Source organism: Zalophus californianus, chromosome 9 (genome assembly GCF_009762305.2).
Source record: "Zalophus californianus isolate mZalCal1 chromosome 9, mZalCal1.pri.v2, whole genome shotgun sequence".
NCBI classification, from domain to species: Eukaryota; Metazoa; Chordata; class Mammalia; order Carnivora; family Otariidae; genus Zalophus; species Zalophus californianus.
The window spans coordinates 78,305,303-78,327,722 of NC_045603.1; the positions used below are offsets into that span (position 1 = coordinate 78,305,303).

The 22,420-nt window shown below is 36.4% G+C and overlaps 1 protein-coding gene across 11 annotated transcripts in view; it reads right to left on the reverse strand.

Annotated features, from left to right (window-relative positions):
* CCDC91 (coiled-coil domain containing 91) overlaps window positions 1-22,420 on the reverse strand; it is a 349,923-nt gene that overhangs the window by 22,028 nt on the left and 305,475 nt on the right. For 3 of the 11 annotated variants that reach the window (XM_027593306.2, XM_027593314.2, XM_027593312.2), the window contains one exon: window positions 12,798-13,907. The exons of 4 other annotated variants lie outside the window; for them this stretch is intronic. In XM_027593306.2, coding sequence (XP_027449107.1) covers window positions 13,797-13,907 — 111 coding nt within the window. In that variant the 3' untranslated portion in view covers window positions 12,798-13,796. Of the gene's footprint in view, window positions 1-9,542; window positions 9,571-12,797; window positions 13,908-22,420 lie in introns of those variants that run through there. 4 more of the 11 variants (XM_027593311.2, XM_027593304.2, XM_027593309.2 and 1 more) reach the window with 3 other exon arrangements.

Genomic DNA, 22,420 nt, shown 5'->3' on the forward strand with positions numbered 1-22,420 from the left:
GATTTTTTATATTAAAAAATGTGATGGCTGTCATCAGTGCACAGACTGGAATTTTGATGGTAGTTTGTTCACGTGATTCCTGCATATCTTAGAGAAGTTAACTAGTTTTACATTTTTAGTATGTAGCAAAACACCATTAGCCACTCTGGTGCAATGCATGTAAAATAAAAACACCTTAGTCATGAAAAGTATTATTTTAATAAAATAATTTATTATTTTTTAATTAAATTAAATTATTTTATTAAATTTAAATAAATTAAATTATTAATTTAATAAAATAATTATCTCTAGTATTGATAATTTCAAGAGCTAGATTATTCAACTAAATGAAAAAAAACTAAGCCCAGGTTTTCCATTAATTAGTGTTTTCACCCACAAAAAGTACAAAGGGTATGTTTGTCAGCACCTAGGGGCAAACTTAAGCCAGAGACAGACTCAAGTGCAACCAAGAAACATCTATGTGATTGCTTAGCAGTTTTCTGGCATTCACAGTAATTTAATAGAATATGACTTGATTTAGTACAAAGAATTGCCAATACAATGTAATACAATGTATAAATAAAATTTAATGGAAAATTTTTTTTCTTATTGCACTAATTCATTTCAGACAATTTCAACCCATCCTTCAAAAGAAAGAAAAGGAAAATTACCATTTAGAGACTAGCTGGAAGTGAATTATGCGATTTTCCTATGATCCGGGAGCCATTTTTTATTCTGTGCAAGATAGTAGCAGGTAGATCACAACTGCCCTGATTATAAATGTATTCTGTCTGGATTTTGGAATTTAGTGGAAGATCCACTGAAGAATGTGGTGACTTGTTCTTCCTCTCTCTGCCCCTACCCCTTCAAATGTAGATATATATTTATAACATCCATATGGACTGAATGCATGACAATGCAGGACATATACACCCAATGTGTGCACGCCATTTTCAGATTAACACATATTTTTGGCAAGAGAGAAAGTTTTTAGTCCAATTTTCCAACTTTGGTTAAACATAACCCTGGGAAGTAGTTCTATAGCAATCTGAACGCAAAAGGTTGTACCCTCATTGTGTTTGTGTCCCTGGTATCTTGTGTAGTGCCTACAAACATGAGACACTGGACAAATCTTAATTGTTGTTGAAGCTGATGTGATCTTCTCTGGAACATGACCCAGGTAGGTCTTGGTAAGATATTCAAGGAAGTAATAATGTAAACAGGCCAGACTTTCTCCTGAGGTTTGTTGTATCTTGTCTAGTTATATTAAGATAGACAAGGTTATGCGGCAATAATAGAAACCTTCCAGCACTCAGTGACCTACACAAAAAAAGGCTTAGTTCCCATTCAGTTAAAATCATTTGTGGATGTAGTAGACCCTCCAAGCCAACTGTCCTTTATTGTGGCAGCTCTGCGATGTAGATCCACAATGTCAACGCAAGGTTGCTGCCCCCGCCACTCAGCATGGGAAGGCAGCTCGGGGCTGGCAGCAGCAATTAAAAGTTTTGGCCTGGACGCTGTACACATCACTTCTGTGAAGCCCATGATGAAGCCTGTTAGTACCGTGACGCTGCTCCACCTCACTGCCGCAGTTTAAAGAAACATAATCTACCCTGTGTCCCAGAAACAGAGAACTGTATAGAATCAGACCAGAAGTCTCTACCATAGCTCCATTTAAATGGTTTCCAAGGAAATACATAACAGAGCAATAAGCTTCTTTTAAGAGGGAAGAAACATAAAGAAAAATAAACAAATTGATGAAGAAACTACTTAATCATAAGAGAATAACAGATCTTAGATGCTGATGGTGAAGGAGAATTTCAGTTTGAATGCATTTTTTAATCTCACTGAAGCTAACTTTAAAAATCAATGTGAGTTTGTTTTAAAACAACTTTAAAATGCTATGTAGCTAATATTTTAAAGCAATCTATTTTTTATTTGTCAATTTATATCTAAATAAAAAACAGAAATAATAATAGAACCTGGGAAGGCAAAGGGAGGCTGATGAAATGCTGTTCTGAGGTAAGTCTTCATTCCATCACTAAATATATGGTCTACAATTATGGGGACTTCAATTAAAGCAGTTTTTCCCTTTCTTTGATCATATACGTTTTTCTTAAGGAATTCTTAGAAAAATGTTATAATATAATGTAATTATGATTTAAATTCATGCTAGGCCAAAGCTTGAAGTATTGTGCCAGTGTCATTTCTGGTTATCCCAGAATTTCTATAAAATGGTGACCAGAATTGAGCTGATTCTCTGAGAGTTCTCTAGAATCCTTCATGGATTAAAAAGTGGACTGATCCCAAGTCTGACACAGAAAGCTGACACAAAGAATTTAGAACTAAATTGTTAACATAATTTATGATAGTTTCTTCCTTAGTCACAGAGGTGTGATCAAACTTACTGGTCCAGCCATTGGAGTTGTCTAGAGATCCTTGAACGAGAAGAAGAAATTGAATGAATTTATAAGTGGAAGCCAAGCCTAAGTTTAACTTTTTTGTGAAAGCATCTTTAATATCATAATTAATCTTCTTATATGATTGTCATTTAGGATAGTTTGAAATACCGTCTGCTATGGGAGAGCTCAAATGCAATACTTTCTGTATGGGCTGGACCAGATCAAGTCTGAATTCCCCTCCAGACCTAGGATTTGATGTGTAGACAGAGTGTGCAATTTTGCAATCTGCCAAGCCAGAAGAGGATTTAATATTACATTCAACACTGTACTCAAATTGTCAAAAAATATTCAATAAAATAACATTGCAAATCATTCTCAGTCAAACTAGCTGGCAAAGGCAGCATGACAAAATTGAGAAATAAAGCATATGGGACGTAGTGTTATTTACATGTTTTTAGGGCTTACGCTCTGGGTGGCTCGCTATTTACGAGACAGCAGGTTCCACCCTTCCCTTCTGCTTTAGGTTTGAGACAAGGCCAAGCTCTCCATCTGACTTCATATGACTGTGGTCTAGTTCAGATTAGTATTTGTCACCACTCTTCACAGCAAACAGGAATGTAGCAGACTGGGGGAAGAGAAGGCAGGGGGAGTGGGGAAGGAAGGGGGGGAAGATTAAGGGACTAATCTGTGTCCCTTAGATTAGTCCCTTAGATTAGACTAGTCTAAGGGATACAGATTAGACTGTTGAAGGTAAACATACCTGAGACAGTCAACAGTGAAATATGGAGGCTGCATGGCAGTCAGACGCTCACAGTTGAATTTTAGAGAACAGCTGAAGGAAAGAGCATTTTAGAATTCTCAAAATATTTGCTACAACCAGAAGAAAAAGTCATTCAGTAAGGCATTATTATGCTCCCTCTCTGAAGATGTTTTGCAGAACTCTAAGCTTCTTAGAAGCTAATGGGACATCTGGCTGAAAGATGACAGATCATAAATACTTTTCAAATAAATTAAGACATGGTTTCACAGAAGAGAAAAACTATCATTCAGGACAAATGAAGCAACATACACACACATTTCTAAAAGCTAAAAAATGACATTCTATCAATATGAAAAATATTAACAAAAAATATTAACAAAAATATTAACAAAAAATGATAGTGAGAAATTTTAAAGATCATGTAAACAGCACTTTTTTCCCCTTTATGAATATAGAACATAAACTCTTATGGGCCAGACATTGTTTTAATGGCTTTACATGTATTAACCATCTAACAACCTTACGGAATTTTCTAAAGCAGAGGAAACTGAGGCATGGCAAGGTTAAATACTAAGCTGGTAAATGATGAATGTGAGACTTGAACCCAGACAGCCTGGCTCCATCCTGCATAAACTGTGATAAATCATGAAAGGGAAGAAACAAATCTTCTCTCAGTAAAGTTTTGCAATGGGAACAATATTGGGTATTTCCAAATTACTAAATACGTGATGTGATTTCTGATGTTAATATCACTGGTGGGCTATATCAGTTACAGTTAATAGGTAAAATCTGAGGAAAGGAGGGAGTGATCCTTGGCTCTGTTGTTGTGATCTCTAAGATTTAGAACAGAATTAAATTATACTATACAGCCATTTCTATTTTTCTATGCTGAAAATGTAAGGTTATAATACTCATCATGCTATTAAGTTATTGATTTCGACCGACGATTTCCCTTGAGAATTGATTAGAACGTGGGAGAAGATTGAGTTTTTTTGGAAGAACCTTTATTGTTACATTTACATGAGCTCATCTTGCAGTAGCTGATGTCCTGACTTTCTATTCCAGCCAGGCTTTCTTATCAGTTAGCTAGTGTTAACTGTAGGCTCTATCACAGTGTTAAGTAGTATTGATGTGCTTGAGCTGTGGAACATAAATCTTTTTCCCACCAAGTAAACAATAGCAATTAAATGGAATTTGGCTTAGAAGGGAAATAATTTTCCCATCACTTCGCCCCATCAGCATAAACCCTAACACTCCAAGAAGCCACAGGGTTTAGTGCGGGCTTTGGTGATGCACCACTCAGCATAATCTGGTTGCCAAGAGACTGTGCCTCCAGCTTGTACTGAGAAAGATCATCCGCATCCTTTCAAGGGAGATATATTACAAAAGTGAATCCAAACAGATTGAGTGGCTAGATTAAATAAAATAGGCGAATGTGGCTGGCAAAAGGAAATATCTCCCCTCTGAAAAGCACGGCTTTGGCATCAGGCAGTCCTGAGTTGGAACTCAGCTTCACAGTTTACAAGCTGTGATCACTGGTGAGTTGCTGAACCTCCGTCAGCTTTGGTTTCCTCTCCTTTAAAAGAACTGTTAAAAGCATTAAGTAGTTGTAATATGTCTAGCACGATGCGTGACACATAATAGGAGCTCAATAAATTATTTTTAAGTGAAAAGCTACTTCTCAACAAACTCAGTGATTGGAAAAAGGGTGTGAATAAAATATTTTTGAGAACTGGTAACTAATTAAGACATTCTTTTTCATTAATCAAAATCCATTTTGGAAGTCTGAATCCTTATTATTCAATTTCTGAATAATGACTAATTTGAATTATTCTAAGTAAACAATGAGGTTATTCAATGTGCTTAGTTTTTAAAATTAAAGTCATTTTGATCCTCATCACTCTCAAAAGCAAGTCAAGACTGATTCCATAGTAATTCCTCAAATTTAGGAGACGAGTTTCTGATTTTGAGGATAATTTTGGCTAAAGATCAGAGAACTCCCTTCTACTTGCAGGCACGAAACTAGAAATGTTCCTAGCTCCAAGAATCATACATTAGTCAGAAGGGTTACTCAATAAGGTCTCTTTTACCCTTTACTCATGATAAAATTAAATAACGTATTAACAGCACAGAATCCCAGCCTTTTACTAGTGACATATCTTTCCTTAGAGTGTTTCACATGCCTTTGTACTGGTGACATGCATTCTCCCAATCTTAAAAAGGGTGGAAGGAAACAAATTTGACTATGTTAAAGATCAGGGGAAATAACCTGGTCATTGCTTCTTCCCTGGCAAGGGAATGTCTAGATTCACTCTCTCCAATATGGTAGCTACTAGTCACAGGTGGCTATATACATTTAAATTTAAATTAATTAAAGTAAAATAATTTAGTTTTCTCAGTCACACTAGCCACATTTCAAGTGTTCAAGAGTCACATATGGCTGGTAGCTACCATATTACACAATGCATATATAATATACAGTTTCCATCATCTCCTTAAGTTTTGTCAGGAAGCATTGTTAAATGATTGACAGTAAAGGTATCCAATTATACTTTTTCTTTCTCATTAAGCATACTCAGATACAGGCTTCCTCTTTTATTTTCTTATTCTTTTTTTTTAAGATTTTATTTGTCAGAGAGAGAGAGAGAGAACATAGGCAGGGGGAGTTGCAGGAAGAGAGAGAAGCAGGCTTCCCGCTGAGCAGGGAGCCTGACACAGGACTGGATCCCAGGACCCTGGCATCATGACCTGAGCCGAAGGTAGACACTTAATTGGCTGAGCCATTCAGGCATCCCATTGTTTTCTCTTATTCTTTAAGAAGTTTGTAAAAAAATACTTCGAGCCCAAAATGTAAGACTGGAGACCATCTTGTGCCTTTACTCCCATCCTTGTTTGACTTACTTCATGGGAATAGAATCACTCCAACCTCATAGTCCCATGTTCTCATTCCATAAAGGAGTGAAGCATGGCCACCTGACAGTGAGCTCAGCTTGTTGAAACAAACTTGATTGCCCGAGGGTTAACCGACACATTCCATCTCTCAAGTATTTCTATTAGTCAATTGAATATATGCTAATTAGAATAGCTAGTCAGCAAAGCACAGGCTGAAACTGAAGCCAGGTAGTAGGCAACGAGATGGCTCTTTTCTTTCTTACTGCTCCTGTTTGGAATCTCTTGGATTTTGCCATTTCCCTTCCCTCGTGATACCAATCCCATCTTATTTATGCTTCCTTCCTTGTTATTTGTCAGTGTGCACCATAATGGTGGGATTAGTGATGCCACCTGGCAAGGAGAAAAAAGAGAAAATACACTTTTCATGAGGGCTCAGAGTCTCTCCTCCCTAGAAGACTCATCAAGGCTGAGAAAATGTTGGTCCTTTTTGCCCCAAGCCAGGGCTAGTCCTTTGTTACCCCGTACCTACATCCTATTTACTCTACACTTCAACTCAGTCAGAAAAAGCATAGAATACCCTGAAGCTGCATATTCTTTTGTGGTATACACAATTCTGTATGAAAAGATTTATGATTACCTCAAGGACTAGAGAGGGAAAGGGGTACCTTTTCTATTTCCACTTTTCCCACCATCACGAATAAAATTCCCAACCAATCTGGAAAGGATTATATAAGAAACTGTGGATATTTATAATGTTGAATTCTGTTCCACAGTAAACCTTCAAGAAGAGACTCTCTGCTTACGTAAGAATAAAGAGAGGCAGGCCAACCAAAGTTGAAGCCCAATAGAAGAAAAGAGGGTGGAAAAAAGAACCAGTTGGCTCCCAGATTACAGACGTACCCAATGGAGACTTGCAGGTCTCTTAGCCATTCATTTACCATCTTTCTCCTTGTCTTCAACCAAGTCTTGCTTTTACCATCTGTACTTCATCCTGTTAGGGTCCCTGCCCCAATGACAGAAACCACAACTGACGACTTGATTCTCTTCCTACACATTATGTTCTTAGCATCCAAAGTGAAACTATGAATGCATTTTCCCAGAGAGACATTAGTTGGTTCAATAAATTTAGGTCTCAGGAGATCATGAGCTGTAATGTGGTGAAGTGATTATTTGGGAGCAAGAACGGAAGAAGCAAGGGCTCACTGAGGAGACTATTTCAAAAGTCTAGGCGAGAGAGGATAAAGGCTTTGGTCAGGGAGGTAGTAATGAAATGAATGGAAAAAAGTAGATGGATTCAGGAGAAACCTTCCAGTAAAGCTGACAGGACTGACTTTAAGTAGGGAGTGGGGGGGGGAAGAGAGAGAGAGAGAAATGGGGGAAATGATAACTGACATTCACTGAATGGGAAATATTACAAAAGACAGAGAAAAGACCTCTCTGGGTGGCAGAGGTGGGTGGGTAGCGATGAAGAGCATTGGTTTTACTAAGTGAAATCCTACATCCAAATGGAAATATTAAATAGGTAGTTGAATATAGAGCTCTGGGCTTCAGAGAACTGGGCTGGGGACATTAATTTGGTGGCCTTTAGCATACGGACAGTATATAAAGCCATGGAATCAGATGAGATCATGCAGAAAGAGAGAATAAAATAAGAAGGGCACCGGCCCTGTTACATTTAAGGTTAAGGTCTATCTAACACTGCATTATGGGTTGTATAGAATTTTTAGACTAGCCGGCTAGACTACCTAATGTGTTTAATAGAGAGTATGCATTTCAAATTATAAGGAATAGGGAGAAAACACTTCTGTGAACACAAGATTTCTTTATGTGAGGGACTGCCAGCATTAACAAAGGGTTATATTAGGTAGATTGCTGGGACACTGAAAACATTTCGTTATATATAAAAGGGAACGAATCTTACTCTTTGACAACTGTAGCTAGTTGATTATTTATCTGGATTGCTTAGAAACAACAGACCAAAGTTTTCTAAAAAGTCTGATGTGATATTTCTACCTAGTTTACTTCATTTTATAGAACTGCTGCCGACTTGCCAGTTTTTGATGAAAAGTGTAAAAGTCTTTTCCCTGCTTTCTGAGACAAAAAAGAGAAACGTGTAAGAAAAATAAAATATGTGTTGCTTAGCTTTAGCAATCGCAAAGCTCATGAACATAAAAAATACTGGTTTGCCTATAAAGTTATAACATGGAATGAATTTTAAAGAATAGCTCACTGAGACAATAAGTAAAATTTTACTAATTGAATCATTGTCTAACATGTTTATAATTTAAACATTTACATTTGGGGCAGTTATGGAAAGCAGGTGAAAAGAAAGATACAAACAGAACACAGGAAAAATATGTTTCAAAGAAGGTAGTGCCTTCCACAGTGTCCAGCAGATACTAACATTTTACAGTATGGTACCGACACACAAGAGCAAAAACTCAAAATGCATTACTTATAGATCTTGCCACAAGGAATTTTCTATAATCTGTCTCAGTATGTGAGCTGTGTTGAAGTTGGTAATTTGTACATTCCGTGGCTTCAGATTTTTCTTTTTAAATCAGCTCCCAGACTTCTGAGAACTGAATGTTTGCCAGGACTAAGTCAAGTTTTCCTACCTTTTGAATGAGTTTGTTTCTTGATTTCCGTGTATTTCTCAAAAATACAAGACCAGTTTATATCACAACTGGGAGTCAGAGGTGGATTTTAAAAGCCTATCACAGATATTTCTTGGCTTCTGTGATCAGAAGGACTCTCATACCACATTGCTCTGGATGTTCCCCAACCTGACCCACTCCCAAACACCTCCCTTCTCCTCTCAACCACACCCCAGCTGGGCCCTCTGAGTCTTTTACTCTCGATCACAGAATCCTGTGCATACAATCTCTTCTCCCAACTTTCTTCTTCCTTTCTTTTTGTATCCTAAACCTGATGGACCAGGACCAGTGAGTCTAATACTTACCCTACGGCCCTCTCAATGGAAGGCTGTTTCTTACTCTTATGGCCAGGCACCTCTTTGAACCATAAGAAATTATTTCACACATCATTTTTCAGATGTGCTTCCCGATTCATACTCTTAGATTTTTTAATTGGGGTAGCACATTTCTATCAATTGAGTACCATTTGAGTTGCTATGATATAGTGATTTAGTCATTCCAGTAGCGTTTGGAAGTACTGAATTCACTTTAGAGCATTTAGAAGTTTTGTTGAGTCATAGAAGGCTGGTTACTGTTTCATGAGAGGTTAACTTTCCTACAGAACCCTCATTTAGAAATACAGCAATTTTGGCTAATCCTTTAAATTAGTAGTCAGAATCTACTAGCTCGGAATTAGGTGACTTATATTACAAGTGCAGTGATTGATTGCTTGACTGAGATTTATTGTATTACAAATGCAATGATTGATTGCTTGATTGATTTAATTATTTATGAACTCACAATTATATAGGAAGTCCACACCACAGGCTAGGCACCATGGAATGCCCTCAAGAGACAATAAACCCAAAACAGATGCGGGTTCTCCCTTTAGGAGGAAGGACTGTATACAAAAATAAGAACACAAATTATTAATTAAAATGACAATTATAAAAAATTAAAAAATTAAAATTAAAAAATAAAACAAAATATTTAAAAAATAAAATAAAAATGACAATTAATGCAAAATATTATTTACTTCTACAAGTACCCCACAGGGAAAGCCAAGTATGAAATGTGCAGGATGGGGGGAGGTAAAATTTAAAGGAAATCAACTTGTGGAGAATGGACGCTTCTGAGACAAAGAAAACCGAAAACTAGAGGAGAGCAAAGAACATTTTACCAGCGTTTTTCCTTCTGCTGGTATAGCCATGATTGATGCCCAAGCAGCCCCTGCATTGTGGCAGATTAGGTGTATGAAAAATGTGTTTATTTTTCAATTAAATAAAGGGAACAGTTTTAGTTTTGCCTGGCTTGAAACAATTCTGGCAGTCACAGCTGGGAGTTCTCATATAGTTTCTGCCCACTTAATATCATGCTGGTGGTGATGCTACAATTAAGTGGTCCATGGACTCCAAACACGTTGGCTTTCTGCTTCTTGTTAGTGGAGTCTTTGGATCCACAGTAGAGTTGTTTGCCAGTATGTAAACAGAAGCCTAGGAGCCGAGTGCTTTGATCTGACTCTCCTTTTTCTCTTTGGAGTTTTAGAAATATTTTCCAGGTTTTTATATACGGCTTTTTTTTTTCTTGTTCAGGATTTAATATGCAAAAGCTATATTTTTAAGTAAGTGAATAGATAATTCTTTTGCTTTTATTGTTCTTTAAAGCATAGATAACATTTCCTGATTCTGTTCAGTTTAACTGCCAGATTAAAAAAGAAGTTATAATTATAGATCCTTGACTCAGTGCAGAATAACACCAATCATAGGGACATTGTTCTGGTTTTGATTTCAAAGTAATCACTGAGCAAGGCTCCTCTGAACTGGAACATGAATCAGCATTTAGCAAGGCTGAGTTTAAACCTCTACTCCAGATTCTGAGTGACAGAGAACTTCTAAATAGGGCACTGTTTGTTCATAGTTTTAGGTATCTGTGATTTACTTGGCTTTGTTAGACAATAGGGGCTTTGGTTCAGTTATATTTTTAACATTCCTTAAAATAAATCAAAGAGTGTTCCCATTTTGGATGTGGATTAGTATGGTGGAGGAAATGAAGAATTTACAAGTGCCGCATTCGGGCCAGGGATTATGCACTGCGGGCTCTGTGCTGGATTGCCTTGATTAATACTCTTTTGGTTACACGGAATAGAAACTGGCTCTGGCTGGCTTAGAGGAAAAAAGTCAGTGGTGTTGACATACTGGAAGAATATTTGGGTATCTCATCGAATCCAGGACTCAGGCAAAGTAGGGATCAGGGGACTTTTGACCTCAGAAGTTCCTGTGTGTCTGTCTCCCTAGGTAAAGTAGTTGAAGGGCCTCACTAGATGATTCTCCACAGGAGGCCCAGTGGGGTCCAGTCTTCACTCGTGGATCAGTCAAGGTCAGAGGGGCTGGATAATACCGTTTAACCAATTGTTTGTGGGAAGCCACACCTGTATTTTATAGGCAGTTTCCAGAAAGAGGGGAATTATTGTGAACTGGTGGCCACACTAGCAAGGTCTACTATATGAAGCATTTTAAAAGCCTAATTCAATTTTCACAAAAAGCTTATAAAAAATCACTATTTCCACCTCACATAAAGAAAACTGAGACTCAAATTGGTTGGGCAACTTGTCCAACGTTCCACAGTTGGAATGTGGCAGAGCCAGAACTCTAACTAGGTTTTTAAGGGGGGGGGGTAGTCTTCTTAAGATTAAAATATTTTGAGGAGAGTACATGAACTAGAGTTTCAGATATCTTCTCATAGAGAGAATACCAGATATCTCCAGTATACTAGAAAGAGTAAAACTGCGTGTTGAAAGCTGTGGGTTGAATCCCAACTCCACCTGGTCATCATGGGCAAGTAAACACCTCTCCACTGATAAATGTGGATATATAATCTCCTTCACTAGATATTGTAACTTTATAGAGTCACTGGGATAACATGTGAAAATACTTGGCACAAAGAAAATACTCATTTGGGGGGAGGGAGAACTTTTCTATTAATGAACCCTCAAGGATGCTATTAAAAATGGAGTCACAGTTTGAAAATGGCTTTATCATTCCAAAAATCTAACCGCTGTCTTACTCTCAGCCTTTCAAATGGTGCCTTATTCACTTAAAAATAAAAGTAGAAAATGCTACATAAAAAGAGTCAAGAAAATCATACAATAGGCAAAGAAAGTTTTAGACACAAAACATTTGACTACTTTTCTTTGAGACTCTGGGCTCACATTTCAGGGAAAAACTCTCACCTTTAGTCACGGCACAATATTTAAGCATTTAATTCTCTCAGCGAATATGACCTGAGATGGTCTAAGTCCTTTTGATAACCAGAGCAAAAACAGAATAGTTCTCAATGAGATCTATAACTTGAACATCACTGAAACAGATAATCAGCTAATTCAGTTTGGAAGGATTAATGTATTCAAATAGTCAATTCTTTGCCCAGATGATCATTCTTAGTTATGTTTAAGGACAGCTCTGTGGGAAAGAAGCACTGTATAGCAAATCCAAGAGTTTATAGTTGTGCTTGCTGGGTGTTCTGCAAATACTTGTAGACTGATCAGTATCAATTTGTTTTGAATTACTTCAGACAATTAGCCTAAGTCAACAGCAAAGCTGGAACCCCAAGTAGAAGAAAAAAATCAATTCGTGGTGGTAGGGGGTGAAAGAGAGGTGTAGACTATTATATTTCCTTGACATTTCTACTATCTCTGGATCTTAGTCTCTCTGGATCTTAGTTTAAATGACCTTCTATGCTTCATTTTCATCTAACTCATATTTAAGTGACTTGTAAATGATAAGTATCTTATTATTTTAAATTTGACGACAGAGAGTCAAATGATTTTCAATATGCCTATATCATTGTGTTATTGGCTTGTTCCTGAATTAAAAGCCCTCCTCCTCTATTTACTATGCTGCATTTCAAGTGAGTGGCCTGTTTGCTTTAATTTCTTTTTTTAAATTTACAAGAGAAAACTAATTTGTTATCAACATTTAAAGATTGTTGGTAAATATTATTTTAAATGGTTAGGGGGAGGTCTATATTAAAAACACCATCATCCATGGATATAGAAATTTGAGCAAGAAAGATCTTCTAAAAAAGAGTTAATTTTTTAAAAAGATTAAAAAAAGAAAACTAATAACCAAATAAGTTTTTGGAGTTCTTTTTATTACTCATTGAGAAATTCCAGAAAAGTACAAAGCCCATGGAAATAGAAGCATTTCAGAAAACAAGACAAAATGTTTGCATACATTTTAATGACAGCATTTTAGTTTTGATGTTAAAAAACCCATGATTTTGCAGTAAAGTACATTGCTCATGATTTAAGTACATCCCCATACATTAAGTACTGGGAAAGGATTTTATATCTTTTATATTTGAACCTGAATTCCTATAAATGGCTAAGTTATATTATCTTTCTAGAGATTAAGTTCACAATATGATTAATAAGAAAAGTGATTTTATTGATTTATAGTGACTTTGAAGAATAGAAACAGGAAATAAGCATATATCACACACATACCCCTTTAGGCAGTACATCAGATCAAAGCTGAATTAATATAATAATGTTCAGTATTTTTAATTGCTACCGATGAAAATACATAGATCCTACTACAGAAAAGGGGTCTGGTAATATCAGAATGACTCTTTGTCATATCAGTGTTTTATATCGAAGTTACATAGACAAATAAATGATGTTGCAGTCCATGCCGTTTCTATCCTCAAAATCAAATAAATGTATGATTACATTCTAGAATCTTATCAAGAGTCACTGTGAAGCAATAAGTAAAGATATTTACTATTTTTGCCAAATACAAAAATAGGCCACAAGAGGCTATTAAGTTTAATTAGCTATTGGTAATGTGGCAATTTTCAGCGGCTCTTGGGTCACATCATACTTTCCGTTGCTGCTACTACAGCTACTGCTCCTAAGAAAATGACAGTAAACGTAAAGGAGAAAACAAAAGAAAATAAATTAGATCTCGTGATAGTTCTTCTAAATATTGGTATGGTTTACCCTTGAAGTGTAAATCAATTCTCCAAGGTTTGGAAGGAAAACAAAAACATCTTTATAATTCACAGCATGTATTTTAGAGGTCTAATGATTTCTCCATTGCCATTGTGGGTTAGCTTGTCATGTTCTCTTTATTCAATGTCAACTGGTTCTGTAGCTATTAGCGCACTTAACTGTTTTTGAGCACAAGAGAGGAACAGTTCCAAACTGGACAGGCTTCTTTGGCGGATGACTTGATCAAGCTGTTGGGTTTTTGTTTTTGTTTTTGTTTTTTGTTTTTTTTTGTAAAGAGAGAGAAAAAGAGAAAAAAAATACACTTAGTTGACGGATAAAGAATATATTATGCCACTGAAGCCCACTAGAGAAACTTTTTAGATGATGATTTAGAAAATCAAATAGTGCTTTAAATTCAGAGACAACGTGGTCACTAATTCTGGCCTATAATAGCTAAAGTGAGATGATACTCATTACAATTTTAATATTGATACTGGTATTCAGTAATTGGAAAATAACATAAATTTGATCATAGTGATTTCAGAAAACAAAAAATGTAAAGATGTCAGTTCTTAATGAATATACAGACCAAACAGCCACAAAGATTATATCAATATAACAGATGTGAAAAATGAAAGAAACACACAGTACAAAAATACAGCATAATTACATCATGCATAGAGTTTAGCAGAATAAAGGAAAAGTAAAGAGACCATGTCCTGAAGTTGAAGTTAGAGAAAGTTCTTGGGACAGGTGTACTCTAAGAAATCTTGACATTGGTGAAACTTACTTGACCTGGTCTTCCTGCTGAGTTAAGAGATTGTTTTAATGTATCAATAACAAATTAATACAGTGAACAAAATGTTAATAATAAAAGTCATATAATAAAGAACTTTCTGGATTATTGAATACATCAAGATAAGTTTCTAACTCCCCTTCTGCCCTAAAATATTTGCCCATGGTCCAACAGACACATGAAAAGATGCTCAACATCGCTCATTATCAGGGAAATGCAAATCAAAACCACAATGAGATATCACCTCACACCTGTCAGAATGGCTAAAATCAACAACACAAGAAAGAACAAGTGTTGGCAAGGATGTGGAGAAAAGGAATCCTTGTGCATTCTTGGTTGGTGGGAACGCAAACTGGTGCAGCCACTTTGGAAAACAGTATAGAAGTTCCTCAAAAAGTTAAAAACAGAACAATTGCACTAATGGATATTTACCTAAAGAACACAAAAACACTAATTCAAAGGGATACATGTACCCCTATGTTTACTGCAGTATTATTTACAATAGCCAAATAATGGAAGCAGCTCTAGTGTCCATTAATAGATGAATGGGTAAAGAAGATGTGGTGTGTGTATATTTTATATATATACATATATTTATATATATATGTGTGTATACATATGAATAATGTATATAAGAATGGAATATTATTCAGCCATAAGGAAGAATGAAATATTGCCATTTGCAATGACACGCATGGAACTAGGGAGTATAATGCTAAGTGAAATAAGTCAGAGAAAGACAAACACCATATAATTTCACACATAGGTGGAATTTAAGAAACAAAACAAATGAGCAAAGGAAAAAAAATGAGAGAGAGAGAGAGAGAGACAAACCAAGAAACAGACTCTTAACTATAGGGAACAAACTGATGGTAACCAGAGGGGGTAGATTGGGGGATGGGTGAAATAGGTGATGGGGATTAAAGAGTACACATACTGTGATGAGCACTGAGTAATGTATAGAATTGGTGAATCACTATATTGTACATCTGAAACTAATATAGCACTGTATGTTAACTATACTGGAATTGAAATAAAAAACAATAAAAAATCAACTTACCTATGGTATAAAAATAACCAATGACAACACATTGTCTATAGGCTACAGAACAATGAAGGAACTAAAAAAAAAAAGCCAAGTAAATTCCATCTCACAGTATAAACCTGTCATACTTATGTAAAAGTTGACATAATCTTTCCACAAACTTTCACCAACATAAAAGAAAAAAAAAATCCAAACCAGAATTCTGTTAAATTACACTGCTATAATCCACTGATATTCAAAATCACTGAAAAAACTAGAAGTTTAAAATGTTGAAATATCCTAAAAATTAGTTCATAAGAAATGCCTTTAGCAAAATGCACATGTAAAAAAATTGAACACCAGTAAGACTCCTTTCAATTCTAACAGCTTGGGATTTTAACATACATACAGAAATAGGATTTCTGTTTATCTTTTTTCCCTTCTTCTCTCAGATGATACCTTCAGGGGAATATATACTTTTGCTTCTACATGTCTATTAAACAAGACAGTTCATTACAATATAAACCTGAAGTGAGCAGAGATCTTGTCTGTCCTGCTGACTACAGTACCCCAGCATCTAGAAGAGCATCTGGTACATGCTAGACACTCGATAAATATTTGCTGAGGTTGAATGAATCAGGAAGCCTTTAACCAAGCAGAGCAAGGCGATCTACCAGGAAATGACAGATCCATGTTTAATTCTAAAAGTGAAAACATGCTTGACCTAATCTAAAAGATAAGTAGGAGATAAAGGTAAATTTTAAAAGTTTTCTTTTAATACATGTAAAACAAATTGAAATATGAATATTTGTAGTTTTAAAAATTTTACACTTCGTCCAAATTCAAATAGTACAGAAGAAGGTACTAATATCCAGTTCCAGTCCATTCCCAGTGGTTTCTGTCCACTTTTGGATGCTTTCAAGCGCTAAAGATGGGTTTTTAAAAATATTTGGTCCAGATCTTAGAATTGTTAACTATGGGAGGGTTCACACAATTGCTTTGTTCCAACTGCCACTACTGGAAATCTTCCCTATCTCATTTTTAAGAAATTGCTTGATTCTATTCCATGATTTATGTAGCCACTCTCCCCATGGATAGACATGTAAGTTTGCTCCAGTTTTGTCTTGTTTTTGAAGCACCAAGGAAATTAACAACCTGAGTGCACTCCCTTCAAAAGATGTTCAAGGGTATCTCTTGGACAGATTTCAATAGGTGAAATTTCTACATCAGAAGATTTGCATATTTTAAATTGTGATAGATAATACCAAATTGCTTTCCAGAGTGAGGATGCAAATATATCAGTCCCCTCTGCAGTGTATGAGAGGATCAGTTTCCCCTGTTTTCTTCTTTCAAATGGTTGCATACTTTCTCCCTGTGCATTTATAATTATTATGCATATATATAAAATAGATATTTTATTATTTATTTAAAAATTATTCTATTGATAGACAGTTGGATTGCTCCTAACCTTTTGCTATTATAATCAATGCTGTAATGAACATCCTTCAACATAGATCTCCATCTATCTAAGCTAGTACATCTTATAGAGATTATTTAAGCCAAAGCATATGTCACCTGCAATGTTATTTCTACCATGAATCAGGTTTCCATGTAGGCAAGAATCTGTCTTGGGGTTCCCTATTCTGTTCCACTAGACAATTCACCTATCCCCACACAAATATAATGCTGGCTTAATTACTACAACTTGATAATAAATCTTAATGTATCACATATTGACAAACATATTACCAACCATACCATCAATTTCAGAAGAATATAAATTAGTGAACATTTGTAATAAAATTGAATTTAAAAAGGAAGTGGTCAGACTAGAGATAGTCTGATACCTTTTTTCATACAGCACAAAAGCCAAGCAAAATTCAAAAGTGTATTATTTTGAGTTATATCAATAGGCAATAGAATATTTCTTTTTGAGGCAAAGGAATTATGCAATCATAAATGAGGATGGTTGTATCTGGAGTTGTATGTAGAGGATGGTGTCATGTAGATGAGACACGTGGATTCATTTTGCAGGGGGCTTCATGGGTGTTTTACAATTGTTTCATAACTCATGTACATTGTACATATATCATAAATGTTAGTTTTAATAGTTCAAAGTCTTCTAGAAGCCCCCTAGGATAATCAGGAGTTGTATTAAAATAAAATTTGACTGAATATCTTACAATTTAAATTAGAGGAGAAACTATTCTCCTTCTGAGGTCCTATTGCACAAGCTCACATAATTAACACGTGACCTGTGATGGTTGCTAAGTGACAATAATCATCTGGATTTATGCGTTCAGAATGAATATTCTATAATTTTTTGAAAGCAGGGATAAATATAAGGGCAAAAAGGTTTAATAGATTTATTTAAGCATACCAAGCACTTCTCTCTTTTTGCTTGTGGAATTAGTAGATTAGAAGATGATGGACATACTGGTTTTGGGTTTAGAGAGCTCCAGGGTTCACTTCACATCTTTCAGCATGCCTCCCCAGAACTGTCTGAAGTCAAGGATCCATTAAATCAACAGGAACTCAACACTTTAAGAAGCAATAAGGTGACACTGATCCTTTATGGGAAGGACGATAAGTTGGGCTATCAGAGCTGAAATTCCAATTTGGCGGGTCCTTCCTGGACATGATACAAAAATCATGTCTGTGAAAAGGAACACTTGAGACCTTTCTCTTATAAAGGTGGCGGATTCCTCTCTCTGAAATGAGTGCATCAAGCTGATGTTCTTGGCAAATTCCTGAATTTCAACAGTTTCTGTTTTATTGGGCATTACCTTCCTATCCTTTATTGAGGCAAGAAGAATTCTGGCAAAATATTCAACTCTTTTTGCCCCTTGAAGACTGGAGCTTAGTCCTGTATTCGTGGCTTTCATTTCAAAGTGAGTCAAATATTTGTATTCTATGACTTTGTGCTGACAATATTATGTCTAGAGTAGTGGTGGCAAGCATTTCTGGGTATGGGGTTTACAATCTCTTCCTAACAGTGTAGCTCTAATTGCTTTGTTTTCCCTTCCATTTTCTGTTGCTTCAGCTGGGAAAAAAACAAAAACAAAAACAAAAAACAACCTGGAAATTCTGAGGTCTCTGAAACAGACCCCTGGGCTTTATAAAGCTTTCTTCCCTCTTTGCATCACTTCAGTTTGTATACTACTGAAAGCCATTTCAAAGCATACGACTTGCTAAAAGTTAATATTAATAAGGTTAGGAGGAAAAAAAATGACTTCCTAGTAATTCCCTGTACTAGATTTACCTTTCTGTTAGTATTTTATGCCATAGCAAAAGAAGAAAAACATCTCTAGATCTTAGCTTTCATTTCAAAATACAATTTGATGGATGGTGAACTTATACTGGTCTGAAGAGCGCAATTCAAAATCAATTACAAACAAAAATGGCTTATTTTAATAGAACTGTTAAGAACACTGTTTACATCCCAGAAAATATGATACACTGTTTTGTATATATGTATATATATTATATGTATTTCATGTGTATTATGTGTATATATAATACACTTAGTACTAATTGTGATTTCAGTATCTTTGGGGCTTCTACTAATAAGATATATGAGATGTGAAAGTACTAAGTTGACTTTTATCAATGGTACTTTTCCAAACTGCCCTCCACTGTATCTTAAACTATGCTTAAAAAGTGATCTAATTTTTAAAAAAAGCTGGAATGGATAACAAATTCACTGATGGAAAGTGATCCCATAAGCAAATGTTATTGGTTTAGTAATAGTAAGTTTTATGGATTCCGTTTTCACATTCACTAATAAGCTCTTTCATGAGCATTGAAGAAAGGTCAAATACGATGATCTGAAACTGTAATTATTCAGATTTTCCAGTTAATATCATCATATTGGGTAAGAAAGATTGTTTACATTCTAATAAATGGAATAGCCCTTCAGTCACTTATTTATTACAGTGCTGACCTTTTAATGGTGTTATGTGGATATGAGTGCTTCTCTTTTTCTGACTTTACTATACACCCCCCCACAAGAGACCCTTAAGCTATTGTTTCATTTACATGTTTGAGATTGAGGCATTCAATAAGTCAATTAGTCAATCAGTTGATCAATAAAAAAGTCAAGATTGACCCTTATTTGTATGGGTCAATTATGGCCCTGTGGCCTGAGCAAAAAAAAATATACTATAATGTCCTTTTCCTTAAGAAGTTTATAATCTCAGAGTGCCTGGGTGGCTCAGATGGTTAAGCATCTGCCTTCGGCTCGGGTCATGATCTCCAGGTCCTGGGATCGAGCCCCACGTTGGGCTCCTGGCTCAGCGGGGAGTCTACTTCTCACTCTCCCTCTGCCTCTCTCCCTGCTCATGCTCGCTCTCTGTATCTCTCTGTCTCAAATGAATAAATAAAATCTTAAAAAAAAAGAAGTTTATAATCTCTTTGGAGAGACACACATGCAATAAAGGAAGAACATTTAGGTGCTCTTGTGTAGAGACAGAGTCTAACAGAAGATCAGAGACGGGGAGAATCATGGCAGGCAGGTAGCAGTGAAAACTTCATGGAGGCAGGACTTGAACAGGTGCTCAGAGTATCAAGAGCATTTCCTTAGACAGAGAAGATGTGTTAGAAATTGCAGGAAAGCACATTAGAAGAACAAAGATAGACTGTTGAGAGACAATGAGGAAGGAGGCTTGAATGCAGTGGAGAAAGTCTGCTTAGAAGTATTCATATATTCTTTCATCTGCTCATTTATTCAGTATTTCTCTAGCACCTACAATGTGCCAGACACCATTTTAGGCACTAGAAATAAAGTGATGAATCAGACAATTCTCCGTTCTTATATAATTTATAGTGTAGTTTGAGGAACAAGTTATGACTTTTCAGGTAGAGATCAGTACTCTGAAAATAACAAAGTAGCCTTTGACGGGGGTAGGGGAGAGCTTTTGGGGTAGGCTAAGAGGAAAGAGCACATGGAGAGGATGGTAATGAAGAGACCTGAAAGGAATGAGGGAGAAAGGAACTGTACGAAAGCATCGGGAAAGAAAATTTTGTGGCAGATGAACTGGCAAGAGCAGAGTCCAAACTGTGGGTTCAGATCTGGTATGACCGAAGACTGGCAACACATATAACAAAACTGGAGCCAAATGAGCAAAGGGGGAGGAGGAGGGAGGATCAGAGAAGCAGACATTGGTCAGAGCATGTAGGATGCTATAGGTCACGGGAGGACACTGGAGAGTTTTGAGTAGGAGTGTGACCATACTCGATACTTGATAAAGAGCGCACTTTGTTACCGGGGACAGCAGACTGTAGTGGGGCAAGAGCAGAAGAGGAAAACCCAGTTAGACTTCTGGTCTGGGAAAGGCAGAACATTAATCAAGACTGCTGGCCATGGAAGCTTAGCAGCAGTCAGGCTGGGAACATATCTGAGATAGGATCAACTTGAGCTGTTGATGGATTAGAAGTGTGGATGGAAGGAAAGGAGAAACGAAGGTGATTCTTTATTGCCATTTATTGGTGATGAACTGCAGCTGGAGTAAGGCAGCCACAGAAAAATGAGAATTTTGTTTTGGACAGGGTTACTTTGTCTAATCCTATCAGATATGGCAGACACTGGATATAAGACTGCAGTTCAGCAGGGAGATCAGGGCAAGGGATACAAATTTGGAAATCATCTGTACGGAGAAGGCATTTATTTAAAGCACAGAAGGCCTTATCTATGGAGTGAATGTAGATAAAAGAGAAAGGTCAGAAAACTAAGACCTGGTGCACACTAACATATGACCTGGTCAAGGAGCAGTGGGATATGAGGTTTGATGGGTAATTATTGCAATGGGTTGATTTGTGTCCCCCCTGAAAAGATATATTTAACTCCTAAGTCCCGCACCTGTGAATGTCACCTTATTTGGAAAAAGGGTCTTTGCAGATATAATTAAGATGTAAGATGAGATCATACCAGATCTGGATGGCCTCCATTTCTAATCATTAGTGTCCTAATAAGAAGAGACAGAGAAACATGGAAATAGACACAGGGGAGAATACCGTGTGAAGATGGAGGCAGAGACAGGGGTGATGTGGCTATGAAGGAACGAATGCATGGGACTGCCAGCGACACCAGAAGCTAGGAGAGGGGCACAGAACAGATCATGCCCTGGAGCCTTCAGAGACAGCACAGCCCCTCCAACACCTTGATTTCGGACTTCTAGCCTCACACTTCTAGTGAGAAAATAAATCTCCGTTGTTTTAAGCCACCCAGTTTGTGGTATTGTTATAGCAGCCCTAGGAAACGACTAACAGTGATTTTTCCAAATCGTTGAGGTCCTTACATACCAGGGTAGTGTTTCCCACAATGTATAAAACACCGTTTCTATGTAGCACATGTCCTCTTTTTTTTTTTAAGGCTTTTTAATTAAGTTTGAGAAATGCAGGCTTAAAAAAAGTTTCTTTTCTTTAGAACTTCTCAGAGCTTTTATGCTCATATGCGGTGTGAACTGCTAAAATGGCTATAGTACAGTAACATTTCTCAAACTTTTTAAACTTTGAAATTGTGTGTGTGTATGCAAATGCATAAAGCATACTTTGGAAAATGCCCCACAAATTAATTTTTCCTGAGAACTCCTGTAGACTCAAAACAAATTACAAATATAGGAAAAACACTATACTGATTGAGTTTCCTCTTAATGAGTACTGATGGAATTTTAGTGGAAAGGTATTTTGAGACTTAGTCTAACACCTACATTTTATAGTTGTGGAAAACTGATGCTCTCGGTGGTTAAGAGACCAACTTCACAAACTTAAATGTCCTCCTACAATTAAAAAATGTACTTCTTTACAATATATTTAAATGTATTAACTTTAGTTTATCTTTGCTTAAGAAACCCTCCTATGTATCAAGTACATTCTAGGGCCTCCCTAAGTTTTTGACAATGGATGGGTAAGACTCCTCCCTAGAAGGTGCTGAGAACCATTCT